The sequence below is a fragment of the Cygnus atratus genome, chromosome 4, assembly GCF_013377495.2.
Source record: "Cygnus atratus isolate AKBS03 ecotype Queensland, Australia chromosome 4, CAtr_DNAZoo_HiC_assembly, whole genome shotgun sequence".
Taxonomy (NCBI): Eukaryota; Metazoa; Chordata; class Aves; order Anseriformes; family Anatidae; genus Cygnus; species Cygnus atratus.
Genome location: NC_066365.1, coordinates 58,443,456 through 58,459,221, shown reverse-complemented (window position 1 = coordinate 58,459,221; position 15,766 = coordinate 58,443,456). Strand labels below are relative to the sequence as shown.

The following is a 15,766-nucleotide window of genomic DNA, read 5'->3' as shown; positions in this document are numbered from 1 at the left end:
TAAAGGTGGAGCATGATCAAACTATGGAGCAGTGCAGATTAAAATAAATAAAGAAAAGGAAGACGCAACAATGTTATCTACTGAGCAATTTCTGTACAGAGCTGGAATGGTTTCACTGGCTCTGTTGGCATTACAAAGCAGATTTGCTAAGGCACTAAAAGCAGAATTTGTACCACTGGATCTGATTTTAAGGAGTTTCTCTGTGCCAGACTAAAACTGCCTCCGTGCTATTGACAGGAACTTGGCCACTTATTTCCGTAACAGCAAAGTCAGCTCAATGCAGAATGCCTTTGACAATCTTAGCTTCAACATACAGCCCAGCAAAGCATTACAATGCTTTCTGACAAAGTTCTCAATGACTTCTGGAAGGAGGTATTGTAATTAAGACACAATGCAAATATTTGTTGGGTCAGCTTGCCTTGCATCTCTTGCGAGAAGTTTCTAGGCACACAGTACCTTCTACCTTAACCAAGGTAAGTCTGAAAGTGTAACAGCTGCTCTCATGTTAAAAAACAAAACAAAACAAAACAAAACGCAGATAAAATTGTCCCTAACATAGACTACACCTTAAATAGCTAGTAACATAATATACTCCACAGCTGGCACACGGGTGAGGTAGACGGGTTTGTAAACCATGACTGCTTGTAAATATATCATTATGTGATCTACAGGCAGACACTGTGCTTCCAGCAATACTGCTTCGGCTTGAACATCGCTCTTTCCGTCTTTCATCTCTGGCAATACAGCAAATTTAAATGCTGTACTCTCCATTTACTCCTGGACTGTCAGTCTGAGCACATAACCTATCTGGACAAATTTCCGGGGATGCAGGTGGGGGCAATGCTGACTCATTTCACCTCCTCCATTGCCGCAGAGTGCCATGCAGGACGAGTAGTCCCTCACAGTCCCAGCCTGTCCCTGCTGCAGGCTGTGCGCTGGCAGCTGCCTCAAATGACTGTTGCCTACCTCCACTCCTCTTCCTTTACATTGAAGCTCAACAACCCTGTTAAACGATAAAGGCAAATCTATTTTGGAAAGCTGCTTTCATTAACTAAACCCTTGACTGAAGTTGAACGAGTAACTTCAGTTTGATCCATCCGCTCCTGTTTGCCTCTCAGCGCAGGGGGAACCACCACTCACATACAAGCAGCTGAAGGAAAAATCTCTTCCACTTCTTAACAGAGCTACCCAAGGCTGTCATGCAACCACAGCACACAGGCAATGCTTTCTGTTAGCACTGGAGAGAGAACCTGAAGTCAAGAGACATTTGGAACTGTGTGGAGCCACTACGAAGTTGCATGAATTCCCACTGTTTCCTCAACCAGAGCTTCAGTACCAGAAGCAGAGTGCACCTGCACTGGCGAGCAAAGGGCAGCAGGCTATGTAAACCAGGCTGTCACCCATCCTAAAGAGACCAGGAGCTAAAAACTGCTCTGTAATGACAACTTCAGACTTAGAGGATGAGGGCTAATAATTGTGTGGAACCTGGACCGGTCGACAAGTCTTTGGCACTCTCTGATTACAGGCCAAACACAAAGCAGCAGGCAAGCTCAAGTTCCTGCAACCGTTTCTCATTTCTGTGATAATGTTGCTGGGGTAACGGCATCTGGTGGAAGGGAGATTATGGATGTACACACATGCACGTGCATGCGTGCGCGAACACTTTTTTGTCTGAAGTTGCAAAATATGACTGAAGAGTTGTGACAGTTTGGGGAAGAGGAAGAAGAGCAGAGAAGGATGATCCTACCAGTGCGATTTCTCTGTAACTGCATGGTGTGCAGAGCTAAGTGGTTTTACCCCATCTGACTAGGACAGTTTACGCAGGAATGGTGGAAGGAAACAGCATTAAGCTCAAACTGGATGACTCATCAAGGCAGGGGACTCCAATCACTAAAGGCTTGTCTTCTGCAAAATAACTAGTGTGAATTTATAGGGAAAAAAAGCTGTTCTACACTGCCCGCCCTTAAAAGAAACCACTGCAATTAGTCTGCAAATGGTGTTTGAAATGCAGATCTCTTTGTAATGCAAAAAAACCTCGGGCTAGGTAGTCATGAGACAGCTGTCTGATCATGACAGCACGTATCAGCTAACCTACCCTCCCCTAACTGTACATAACCAGCTCAGTTTCACCTACCACTGGTATCTCTTACAGTATGTCTTAGCGCAGTGCTGTGTAAGTATGTCTCTAAGGCTCAGGTTAATTCCCTCCAAAAATAAAATCAGAGAACAGAAGGAATCGCTCACTGGTTTCCTTTTGAGCCTTTTCTCAAAACAGCAGGCAGTATTCCTTTACTTCGTGAATATAGCCCAAGAATTTCAGTACATCCTACAGCCTTCAATAACCAATTGTGGCCCGCTCCAGTTACTTGCCTATACTTACATCGGATAATCAATCTGATGTTGCCTGACTGTTTCAAGTTCTCTGTTTTCAAATTGTTCAAATCTCTTCACAATTCCTGTCTTCTCCCCACTGGAAGCATATATGAAGTTGAGAATCTGAACGCCATCTGCAAAATACAGTCTTTCTTAATCTGCCAGAAAACAACCATTGATAACTGAGCAATTAATTAACTCGCACTTGTATAGTCAAACATTTGAGGTACACAACAGATTAAAAATTAACACAAACTTTCAACAAGTCTTTAAGCACAAGTTCATTCACTGTTCTTAAATGCATTACAGTCTTGAAATGAATAACCCACAGAAAAGTGAAACGGAGTCTATTCCCAGCTGCTGTTAGAAGCAGGGAAGACAGGTATTTACATCTAAGATACTTAAATTTGAAGCACAAGTTAGCTTAAGCAAAAGTTAGCAAGGAGAAAACTTATGTCACTCATTTAAATCTCATTCTATCTTTGGTTATGCCTACGTGAGATTACTCCACAGCTCTTGGGCTTGCTCTCCATTTTCAGGTCTCCACTTTATATTGTACGTGTGAATAAATACCAGTTCTGTTCTTAACTGATTTACGTAATCCTGTAATAAATCTAACTGATAATGCTGCCCTGATAAGAAACTGGAAAAAGATGTTCAAAGCTTACTCAAGGCATATCAAGAGGTTTCCTAAAAAAAAATCAAGCAATTTGCTACAAGCTTCTTAAAAAAAAATGAATAAAATGTTATTTCCTCCTTTTTCTTGGTATTCTAAGTGTTCTTACCTATAAAGCAATTAGATAAACCATAAAATGTTTCACGCTTTTGTCAGAGTTCACATGCTTGGTCTCTAACAAGTATTTTAGAAAGCCCCTGAAGGCAGCAACTCCCTTGCTTCCCTGTTCTTTTCAGTGCATTTACATGCCAACGTGGCAAAACCAAACGATACAAATACCTTTACAAGATTTTCTAGGAGAGAACCCTTTAGAAGCAAATAACCTTTCTGGTTAACAACAACAACAACAAAAATTTTAAATTGTAAAGCTAGAGACAGGCGGGCAGGAAAAAAAATAAATCAAGAGAACTGCGAGAAAACGCAGCAAGCAGAGTTGTGGGTTTCAGAATTTATAAAATAGGCAGGCCAAAATAAAGACTTTATATTTCGATTCATAAATACTAAAACTATAAGCATAGCCCCAAATAAAGTACTTCTCTTGCTAACCAACAGGATGTACCTGATATAAATTTTTTTTGTATACCACTCCTAAAGGTTAGTATTTTGTTGTGTTAGCAAATTGTAAATGATACAATTCTTCTTTAGCAGATGGTTATTTTTCCTTGCGATTTGTGTGAATCTATACCTGAATAGAAAACAGAATTCAACCAAAATGGTCAAATACAGCATATTTAGTTTTTTTTAACACTAGCATAAATGTTGAAAAATTAGCGTTGCTGAAAAATAAATTTATTAAAAGCATATTTTTAATTTTAAAACTATTAGTTTTAATAAAAACTGGTTGTTCATAATTGCTTCAGCAAAAAAAATAAAAGGAAAAAAGTACTGTAATGTTTATTTCACTACAAAGTCTTAAAAAAAAAATCTGTTTCCAAGTATATGGCACTCATCTTAAGCAGAAAACATGAGACGACCCATATGAGAGTTATATATGTAAGAACTGCAGGACTGAAGTTGAAATAATGCAATATGGGACTGAACAACTCTCTTTGAAGGAATGGCGTCCATTGACCTCAGCGAGTTTTAGATAAATATTTTGTGACTATGCTTAGAAAATAAAAGGCAGTGCTGCAAGAGATCTCCAGGCTGGCTGTGATTAAACAAGCTGACTATGAAAGACAAGATGACTTTGGCCATTTGAAGCTCCAACCCTGCAGTTACTAAGCTTACACAGTCAACAGTGTGGGCCAAGTAAATCGTTCCACACACAAAGCGCGTACCTGTAATAAATGTTAACAGCTTACAAAGATGTTATCTGGGTCCTGTTAGTCCCCTCAGAAGAAATTAAAAAAAAAAAGTGACATTACACATACCGCTTTCATGAGGGCACTGGGGTATCTTGTTTGCCTGGAGCATCCACAAATAGTCAGTGCCCCACTGAAGACAGACTTTGTGGTCTTTATATGGGCGTTCAAAAGGCGGAACTGCTTCTAAAAAAGTGTAATTTTTGGCTACTGCCTCCTGGTAGCTTTCATTCTGCTCAGCATCATAGCTGCTAACTGGTTTGTGACTAATCCATGCATATAATATCACACTGTGCACCATTATTGAGTTTCTGATGATATAATCATCCCTGTAAACCATGATGCTTGGGAACTTCAAATGCACTTGCCGAGTTTGACTAATGTAAAGGTTCTTCTCATCCTTCCACCTCCTTCTGTATACTGGTACACCAGTCCTGAACTCTGAGGAAGCTACCGCTTCCAAGTTGACGATACAAGGCTTAGAACATAAATACTGAACTAAAACCTCAGAATTGTTAAGAACTTTCTTTTCCAAAATGTTTAAATGAATGAAGTCCACATAATCCACGTTTCGTTCAAACTGTGGAGTAACAGCTGTTGTCCGTAACGTCTCCTTTCCAAAGGATGGCATAAAATTCTGGAAGGAAAAACAAACAGAGTAAAACCACTGTGTTAACCAGAGAACCTACATGTGCAAGATTACCAATACACTGTCAACAATAATAGGACACTGCAGGAGCAGGAGGTTTATACACAGTACTCAGACTCCAAAATACCAGGATTCCTTCACACAGCAGGTACATATGAATTACTAAAGAGATACCATCAAGGTTTTAACAGTAATAACTCACCTACGTTGACTTCTCAAAGCCACATATGCTTCCCAACAAAATGTACTTATAGGGTGTATCCTTCTGCAAGTGCAATCCGGTCTACTAAGATACTGACTTTAACGTCACGCTATTTACACATGTTCCCAGGATCAAGCCTAAAGAATACATACAGAAGTGCGCTGGCATTTATTCATCCTATCGTTGCTGGCTGGCACGGCTGCAGCCTGGTATTTCTCTCTTTCTAAAAAGTTAACTAGTTGTGTTACCTCTCGTGCGGGTATCCAAAGAGCTGGAATAACGACTAAAGCAGCACTCTGAGGTTTCCTGAGAATGAATCCATGTTCTGAAAGCATTTAGGAACTTACTACAGAAACATTCCTATCCACAAAATGGGCTTACAAATCTGGGCAGCGAGACCAGCAGAAGACATTTGCTCAGCTTTTGCTCTCTCTAGCTATGCCCATTATATACTTCGTGAGTTCTTGGACACCCACCAGGATTATCCTCCGCGCTGAAGTTGTCGTCTCCAAAGCTTCAATCTGCTTTTCTTCTTTCTGCTCAGCGGTCAGTGACTGGACTGATGTGCTGCCAGGATACCAAGGATTACTCGGCTCGGAGGGCCAGCCACTGTCACTGCACTGCTGCCAGATTCCCTGATCTGTCTAAAACATTCCCAATCGCCACTTAGGACTGCCAGGCAAGCCAGTAGTTAGGATTACTCAAAATGAGAGGCTCTGTTTTAAGGGACTTTTAACTTTGCTAAGCTTAAACAGATTGAATTGAAACGTATCTTGGATATCTACCTCAGACTGATCGCTTTTTCACTGCAATTCTCAAAATATTTAAAAGCTTCAACCATGTGGCTTGTACATTTCTAGTTATAAGAAGCATGTGCTGTGAACCTGCAGGACAAGACCTTACCCATGCTCCAAGATGGGGATCAGTAAAAATCCCTGATGATAAATCATTTTATTTTTTACTTCTTACAAATACATTGCAAGTCCTTGAAAGCTACTCTGAAAAAAAAAATCTGCAAAACATGTGAAGCTGTAAATATTAGGAAAAGCTACAACTAAGTTTACCTGTACTACCTCCTCCTTCCTACAGATAATTTTAGATTTCATTGTATGACCAAATGCTCTTTTTCCCCTTTATTCAAAGCAGAAGTTGGAAGACATAACTGAATGAAGGAACTTTTGGATGAGAAAGGTGGCTATCACTGCTAGCAACTGGATAACTCTAGATAACAAGATTTATTTACTTTTATAGGTCTTTTTGAACTTGTCGCTCAAATTACTTCCTACAAGAACAACCGACTGTTCCTTATCTTCTCATGTCCGACAAGAGACACAGGAAGCCAAATGTGCAGTGATGCTGAGCATTCATAAACACACGTAAGCCCCCAAATGTCTGTTTTAACCAAACAAAATGCCATAAAAAGGAAAAACGCTCCACAATGTTGGGATCTAGGCTTTTTACAATAGGTAGTCTCTTCAGAGTAACAGCCTTTCTCTCCCTCTGTCCTATTTCCCATCCTATAAAATTCTATAAAACTGAATTAGCATTTCAGTCACTAGTGGCAAAGCGCAGCAGAAATATTCCTTTGAATGTAACAAATCTATCTGCAGGCCCACATTTATATGATGTGTTTTATGAAGGACCTACTGAAGGGGATAAAAAAGGAATAGCAGAAAGAGGCTGGTGTCCGTTGGAAGTTACTACCACATCCTGCAATAAAACACCTGCACAAATACCAATTAAAAAGCTGATTAGAGAACCTTGATTTTGACTCCGATACCTTTCAGGCAGAGATACTATTATGACATGTTTCTTATGTAAACCTTTTATGGTTATAGATATCTCTAAAGAACAGACACAACAGCAAACACAAATTATGCCAAACCTCTTCTGCTTGATGGATACCATCCATATCTATCAAATACTTTTTGACCTTGCAAGAAACAGTATGTGAAAACAGCTTAATCTGTATGGTTTATTACGATCTTCCTTATGGCATGGCCCCCAGTTTATAAAAGTCATGCCATTTGGTTATCACAAAACATTGAAGTCTACCAGGTAGACACTACAAATCATCGTGTTACCACTGCATGCTTACCGCATACACGTATTTACAGCTACAAATCATCCAGGCAGCTCTCAGTTTTCCCAGGGGTTTCTCCAACACAGAGATATGGGAGCTGGCTCCCAGCAGAGATAGCTTGGGTCTAGCAGGGTTCATTAGCAAAGACGCAGCAGGATGTGAAATGTGGCCATCCGGCTTCCAATGAAAGGCTGACTGGCAGAAATTATGCTGGTGGTTGTTTGTTTTTTTTTTTTTTTTTTTTTCCCCTGTGGTGGGGATATCCCAAGGCAACTCAAAGCCAGCTCCTTGTAGTACAAACTGCTCCGAGAGCACCTAAGCATGACAAAGCGTGACCACTGATGCATAAGGTCAGCTTCAGCTGCCTTGCCCTCAGTGCCCGCTCTGCAAAATGGCTCGCACAGGCTTAGTCAAGAATCTTTTCTTTGTATTCTGTGGTGCCTCAGGTATTGAGGCACAAACTGCAAAAATGCACGAAGCACAGTCGGGTGTGCTGTTGCACCACACCTAATAAATCCTTCAGGATGCTCATCCAGCAAGGAACACAGTGAAAAGACCCCCCGAGTGATCCCACAGCAATGCAGCTGTGGCAGACCACGGACAGCAAACTTTTCTAGACAGTGGCTGAGTCTGTTCCCACCTGGTTACCTCTGTACATTGCTCTCACGTACTGGGCAGCGTGCCTATTAAATAAATCTTTCTGTGAGGAACCCTAAACATCACTTCCCTCAGCATTACCTCAGACAACACAGGGTTAATTGTACATAATCTCTGGCTACAGAGAGCTAGGATGAAAGGATTACACAATGAGTGTGATTATGAGATTTAAAAGTAAAATTTTCCCAGTGTAGTAAACAGGCCAGCTATGGTGGATTAAAAATGGTATCATGAGACAGGCAGGGCTCAGCAAGAAAGGCACAGAGGCTTCATTGTGTGGGGCAACTTGATTGTAAAAGCCGTCCAAGTTTTCTTCTTGGATCTTTTTCTTAAACCTGCTGAACCTGAGGGAGTGAGCCCGAGCCATCTCACCAGTGCTGGAGTAAAATCACTGTGGGAGAAAATCACAACAATTAGTAGGAAAGTGAGCATTTTCAGTGGTGAAATACCACAGAAACGGTGCCTTCACTCGCTGGAATACGATCTCAGCGGGATAAGAGCTCACCCTTGCAGAAATTCCACATAAGCCTTTGGGATCACACCAGTTCGCACCACCCCAGCCCTTTACCTGCGCGCACCCGCCACGTCACACTGCTTTAGGATGTGTGAAGAGGAGACCTGCCACAAAAGGGTGCCGACCTGCTCCTATGTACCCATACCCTGTACGCACACGAAGAGTTGGACAGGAGTTTGCATTTCGCAGCAGCAAAGAGGGGAAAGAAGCTTAGTTCAGCAGACGCCTTTACAACGCGATTGTTTCCAGCGGCTGATGCACCCCGAGGCAGACACCAGACGCACCTCACTCTTCCAACCCTAAGGGGTCCAGTTCAAAGGGGTTCAAGCTAAAGGGGTTCAGTTCAAAGGGCTTCACTACACAAAGCTTGCCAGCCCCGAGCCCCCCGGCCCCCCGGGGCCAGTTCCTCAGCCCCGCCACCATTTTACGGCTCCCGGGGGGGAGCGGGGCAGGTGCTTCGCCACTCACCGTGAGGAGGAGGAAGAGGAGCGGGGGGACGCGGCGGGGCAGCCCGGCGGGCTCCATGCTGCCGCGGCGGCTCAGCAGCAGCAGGGGGACGAGGAGTCGCCCATCGGCGTGGCGGCGCTGCCCACTGCACGGCCGACAGGGCTGCGGCGGATCCGGCTTCCTGGAGGAGGAGGAGCCGCCGGCCGGGCAGGGCAGCGGCTCGCCCCGAGCAGCAGCAGCCGCCGCCCTCGCGTCCCCTCCGGCCTGCGGGGAGCCTGCCGTGTCCTGTCTCCCCGTGCCACAGCGGGAGGCGAGGAGCACGGCTCCGGGCGGCCGCCATCAGCCCCGGAACCGGCAGCGGCGGAGCCTCGGTGGAGGAGGAAGAGGAGGGGGCCGCCGCCATCATGGCGGGGCTGAGCCGCACGCTGGGCATCTTCGGTGGCTTCGTGGCCGTGGTGGGGGCGGCCCTGTACCCCATCTACTTCAGGCCGCTGCTACTGCCGGACGAGTACAGTGAGTGCCGGGGGGCCGCAGGGAGCCGGGGGGCGCCGGGGAGCCGTGTCCCCAGAGGTCGCTCGGCGCTGCCACACGGGGCTCCTGCCGTCTGCCCGCCGCCCGGCACCCCGCTGCTGGCGGCTGGTGGGGCTCCTGAGGGGGTTCTAGGAAGAATGACAAAAAATAGGGCGGCAAACTTACTGATCTTCTCCGAGAGACTTTAGCCTCGCTTTGGAAGTGAAGTAAAATGTAACTGGAAAGCAACGGGAGTTATTTAATGTTTGTGAAGCTGCAGACTGCCCCCAAAGACAGGTGTTCTCCCCTGTGTTCCCATTTAAAATCCTTATTCTTTTTCGCCTACCTTACTCTTTTTTACTAGTGGTGTGGTCTCCAAAAATATTATGTGTAATTCTTCATTACGGAAGGGAGAGAGCCAGTGGATAATTTCCTCACCTGTGTTGGCAAGTTACATGAGCAAGTGATCCCTGTCAGGAATTTTTTTAAGTCTCCATTTAACACGTAAAATGGGCAGTGTACGGTTAGTAAGTACTTACACTTGCTGTTTAGTGCCTGATTCTAGACTTTATTTATCACATTCTGCTCAAACTCTTCTCAGACTGCACCATCAGTAACTTCCCTTTCACCTTGGGATATTCTGCAATCCCTGTGCTTTTCTTGATGCTCATCAGTTGTATGAGAGCAGCACAAGCATTCACCTAACACTTAAGAGGAGAACATGACATTTCATGGTTGTGGTACTGCTGTGAAAATAGTAATTTTAGCGTTTGGTTTACAGAGAATTTGATTTTCTGAGTACAGTCTGGTAAGCTGTATAGCAACAAAACTTCTAGAAGATTACTGCTCCCCCCAATGAACTTGAGCTGTGGGTGAATAGTCATTATTTCTGCATATTGGGAAGCTGGGTCTGCAGTCGGACATCTGGGTTTGCATCCCGTAGTAATCCTGCAAGAGGCAAGAATGGATTGTAGTTCTCGAGTGACATTCAACTAAGTAAACATGGAGTGCCATCTTTTCTTTCTTCAGTCTCGTGTTTCTTGTGTGTCACCTGAATTCTGCACAAGTGAGGCATGGTATGCTCGGGAACAAGTCTTTTCTGCGTGATACTCACACATCTTCAGAGGAGTTCCTAGAGGTTTAACAAATAAAATGGAAGATACTTGGGAAAACAGCGTGTTATCAAATTGTTAACTTGTACCATAAATTGTGCACACAGGGGTTTCTGACTTAATTTCATAAATAAATGCTATAATTTTATAGTTTTTTAGCATCTCAGTTTCTAGCTTTGATGTTCCTAATATTTTCATGTCTGGGACTAGTTTTAAAATAGACTATTTCCTCATACTAAACACATAGTTTAGTGGCAGCATTGAAACCTTGAGATCTTTCCACCTCTTCCACTTAGATTAATTAACGCAGCTGGTTGACAGAATCTATTTGGGTTGAAGCCAGATGGGAATAAGGCATTTTCACAGTAGAATCCATGTTTTTGCTGAATTGTGAGACCCCGCTCCTTCTGTATCCTGTGACGTGGTTGTCCTACCATCGAGACTGGCTTTTCCTCATTTTTCTTTCTTTGTTTTACCCATTTTCCAAGTTGCTTCCAGGCCCCATCCTAGTCTCCCTGTTGGCCATTCTGTGTCCAGTCTCTGTGTTTCTTGTCTGTTTCTTCTCTGTGCTGGTTTCTTTGCCTGACCAGCCAACAGCTCTTTCTGTTCACCCCAAGTGTGTTTCAGACAGACCTCTCAAATTGATTCCCATTTTGATCTCTGCCTCTCCTCTTATTTTAGCATCCATCTCATACTCTTTGGCTGTCCTTCTCCATGTCTAGGAATAAGTCTGATTCCTTGCCCTAATTGGTTCTGTTTTGTCTGAGTTTTACACCCTATTGTTTGAAAACGGATTGAGATTTTGTATGCTAAAGAGTATGGAACAGCAATTCTTATTCTCAGTGGACAAAACTGAGTGCCTGTCCCCTTGATATTGCTGCTAGTGTCTAGTAGCCTTAGTCATGTACCTAGACAGCCTGATAACATGCAGTGCTTGTGCATTCTCAGTGTGGTAGGATGTGGAAAAACTTTAGTTTTAAGGTGGGCTTAGTTCAGAGTTTCGCCTGAGACAGTGCACACAACAATTTTTTTAGAGGCTTAAAAAGTTCAGTGGGATTGACAAAAGGCTAATAATCCAGAGAAGCTTTGACGTCCTGCTTCAAAGCGCTACAGTGGTAAAGCACTTGACTGGAAAGGGGGAAAAAAGGGAGGGAAATAGGGAAAATGGTACAGTTTTGTCCGTTTCTCTTTCTGGAAGTGTTTTGATTTAAAAAACAAAAAAACCCTGAGACAGGCCCACTCTGTGGAAAATATCCCCCTAATACTCAATTTCATGAAGTTTGCCAGCAGTAATTTTATAGATGCTGCCGTGAAATCTGTTTGTGATGAGACAAAAGATTTTTCAGGACCCGAAGATGGGGATCACTGATTCTGGAAGTAACAAATCCTTTGAGGAGTTTTGCATTGAGCATGTAAGGGGTAGCTCCTAAAAGTACCGGTCATTGCTTAAGTTATGGCATCGCAACAGGTATATCAGCATTTTTTAAAAAAGTAGTCATTACTTTAAGATGACTATCTTACAGTTTGTAATCTCTCAGAACAGACTAGCTGTTAGTTTCTCTGCTAAGTGTGAATGCTACATTTGTGTTGCATACACAGATACCAGAATTTTACTGTGTAGGATTCAGAACGAATGTAATTTTCAGTGTTGCTTTATTAGGCACAGGCAAGGTGTCTGGTATTTTCTTTTTATAAGTAGTGTTCTTTCTGTTTTGTTTTCCAGAGAAAGAACAGTCAATAAACCGAGCTGGTATTGTTCAAGAGGATATTCAGCCTCCAGGTATACTCGGTTCACGTGTTTGCATTGATTGCTTTAAAGGTCTTCTTGAAGTAAGACCTGAATATTCCTATAGATTTAAACAATACAGTGAAGATTACATTCAAAGAATACATGTATAATAAACTTATCATGAAAGTGTTTTCTCAGGTTTACAAATTACGGATTTGCTAAACCTGTTTTCAGTTGATCTAACTGGCCAAATAAAACTGTAGTTATTCAGTAATCTTCAGTCTTTCTTAAACAGTTTCCACACCAGAAAACCAGCTCAGAGTAAAGGAACCATGAGTGGTCTGGGCTCTAGCTGTAGAAAATACCCTGTTGCACCCATGTTTTGTTGAGTACTGCTTTACAACTCAGCTTAACCACAATTTATGAGGAATTTATCAGTACCTTCCAGCCTCATGGGAGCAGGGTTAAGGCAGAAATCAGTAACACAAATGGAGGTTTTGAATGCAACGATAGCTTTTTCATACCTGCTATTCCCCCATGCTTTTCTACCTCTTGTTGGTAGAAAAGCATGGGGGAACAAAACTGTAGTATGTCAGACCATCCCTGATAGTTTGTTGTCTCTTAGGTAACAGAGTTGGCAATTCATTTATGCAAGGTTGGCATTTCTTGTTTAAAGATACAAGAGTGCTCGTCTTGATGAAACAGTTTGTATTTGAATATGTTAAAGGGTAACTTATTCCTATTTTTAGAAAAGCCTGACAGCAGCAGCAGGGGAAAATCCAATAGGATTAATGCCATGTCCTAACTACGCACATCAGTTAATTCGTCAGTGCAGGACTTGCTTTCCAAGAAGGTGGTGAAATGTTGAAGAAGAGCAGGAAATTATTATGAAATAGGAGCCTGGTAAATCTGCCTTTTTATTAAATAGTAAAGAAGATTGGACTGTCTCATTTATCCAAGACACAGGTATTTGATGACTAATCATCCTCAGTATAACTTTTTAATTCAAATTCAGCTGCCAATAAGAATTTATGAAATCCACTAGTTGAAAACAAAATCCAGCCAAGGTGCAGTTCTAGTGTTTTTTTTTTTTCCCAACGATCTTGGAACACCTTACATATGGGTGTAATAGGTTTTCCATTTTCTGAAGCTTAAAGTCAAGATGAGGTTGACTTTATAAATATTTTTGCAAGCTTAAGCAGAGCTGAGAGTTCAGTGCAGAAAATGTTAGATTCTTTCAATTTTTGTCCACAAGGCTGGAATAGAAGACAAGATTTTTTGTTTGTTTTCCCCAATGCTCTAGTTATGAACTGCTGGTATTATCATATTTGATTTATAGGGTTAAAAGTGTGGTCTGATCCCTTTGGAAGAAAGTAATGTCGCTGGCTGGGTGCATTGCAAGGCAGAACTGAAGACGTTTCTTCAAGAACTTCAGCTGTTTCTTCTTACACTGAAGTGTGCCTGTGGGTGTCGCTGGAGAAGAATTCTGAATATGCTGTGTGGGCGCATGTGGAGCAACGAACGCTACTGGCTGGAATGCCAAGAGGAAAAAAAAATGCTAGATTTGATAGACGGTGCTTTGGTAACAATGCACAGATTGTTAGAGTGCTGAAGGATTAAGTTTAGAAGTGAAATATTTATTTCCTTGAGAAAAGGGAAGAAGAATTATTTTTGTGGTTAATCTGTAAACACTTCTAGAAAAAAATATGAATTGACTAAATCATGCAGACCACTGCAGTTTCCTCCCTAGTTTGAGAATTACTTTTTGTGGTTTTATGAAAACATGGTAGAAGTTTATACTGAGAGAGACCACTGCAGATTTGTGCTCTCTTATGCAAAATATAACACGGTGAGTGTGAATTTGTACATTAAAATTTCTTCCTTTCAAACCAATGTGTATTTTTATTTCATCATTTATTTTGCGAGTAGTGCCAGCCATTCTCTCATTTCTCCTCCTGGATAGGAGGGGGGAAAATAGCATGAAGAAACTCATGGATCTAGATAAAAACAGGGAAAATTAATCTATTGCCGTTAAAATAGATTTGGATAGGGAGAAGCGAAAAACAAAAAAAAATAAAACACTCCAACATTCCCCTCTCCCCTCCTTTTCCAGGCTTAACTTCACTTCTTCATTCTTGACTCATCTACCCCAGCCTCCTAGCAGCACATGGGGAGTGGGGTTATAGCACGTTCGTAGCAGTTCCTCTGCTGCTCCTTCCTCCTCACACTTCTCCCCTGCTCCAACGTGGTCTCTCCGCAGGCTGCAGCTCCTCTCAGGAGAACCTGTTCCAGCATGGGTTCTTCAGGAGCTGCAGTTCCTTCAGGAAATAATCCAGCTGCTGTGATGTGGGATCCTCCATGGGTTGCGGCATGGATATCTGCTCTGCAGTGGTCCTCTCCACAGACTGCTCTGGTGCCTGAAGTACCTCCTTCCCCTCATTCTTTTCTGACGTTGGCATTCATGCTACTATTTCTCACTTTTTTTTTCTTACTCTGCTTGTCTGCTGTTTTACCTTAAACGTGTTTTCATAAAGGTGCCGACCACTTGGCTGCTGGGCTGAGCTTTTAGAAAGCACTTTTATGGTAAGCATACTGATCATCAAAACAGCCTAGTAAAGAATTGCCCCCGCTAAAGATCTTTACCCTAATTGGATGTTTCTCTTAACAATAGGTTCTGAATAAATGATGTGTTCAGATTTCAGAAGAAGCACTCTATAACCTACAGTTGTTACGGTTTGTATCCTAACAAATGTTGTTGTTGAATATAGGTGTATCACATACATATTTATCTTGAATATGCTGTCTTCTTTCCGTGGATTATTCTTAGTATTTCATTGTGGGACAAACATTTTGACCACTGCAAAATCATGTACGTTATGTAGAATGTATGTGCAGTGAGTGTTATTTATGAAGTTGGGGAATTAATTTGCCATTTTTACAGACATCATGTGGCTTTATTAATGACAGATAAAATACTTTTATGATGCTCTCTTCCAAAACACCGTTCTGTTACTTGCTATTCCTTTTCGTTGTAATTCCCTTCCCATTCAGACATGTACTTCCTCTCCTGATTTTTTTGTTTAAGAATCTCCTATTATCCCAGTAACCTTTACATTTTTTTTATTTTATTTTATTTTAATTTTTTATTTTTAGCTTGCTTGCTGGGAAAATGTGAGCACACTTGATTCTTGTGAGTTCTCAGGTGCTCTTACATGGTAGATGATGGCTGAAGCCAGAGTTCATCCAACCTCAGGGTTGTGGACACAAGTTTCACTACATGGCATAGCACAACTCTGTCACAAAGCTAATTCAGTCTTTGCTAGGAAAAGAAGAATCAAACTGAAGAGCGAAGAGGTTTCTGTCACTTAAACATTTCTTCAATGAGAGCGTGAAAATGAGAGAGCCTTGCTTTCTTGAGCAAAACAAAACAGTGATGAACCAGAAAGTTGCAGCAAACTTGTTTCTTCTAAAATACCTTTCCAATGGAAATAAAGCATTGCTTAAATACAA

The 15,766-nt window shown here is 42.2% G+C and overlaps 2 protein-coding genes across 2 annotated transcripts in view; one reads left to right on the top strand and one right to left on the bottom strand.

Moving 5' to 3' along the window:
• Nucleotides 1-9,051, bottom strand: part of SEL1L3 (SEL1L family member 3) — a 37,921-nt gene extending 28,870 nt beyond the window's left edge. Inside the window, 4 exon segments of the mRNA XM_050710648.1 lie at nt 2,381-2,507; nt 4,423-4,990; nt 5,681-5,848; nt 8,927-9,051. Of these exon segments, the coding sequence (XP_050566605.1) occupies nt 2,381-2,507; nt 4,423-4,990; nt 5,681-5,848; nt 8,927-8,983 (920 nt within the window). The 5' untranslated portion in view covers nt 8,984-9,051.
• A 223-nt stretch (nt 9,052-9,274) lies between these two features.
• Nucleotides 9,275-14,149, top strand: SMIM20 (small integral membrane protein 20). Its single transcript, XM_035554384.2, has 3 exons — nt 9,275-9,418; nt 12,251-12,307; nt 13,596-14,149. The coding sequence occupies exons 1-3, from the start codon at nt 9,310-9,312 to the stop codon at nt 13,631-13,633; spliced, it is 204 nt and encodes a 67-aa protein (XP_035410277.1). The 5' UTR covers nt 9,275-9,309; the 3' UTR covers nt 13,634-14,149.
• Nucleotides 14,150-15,766: the final 1,617 nt, after the last annotated feature.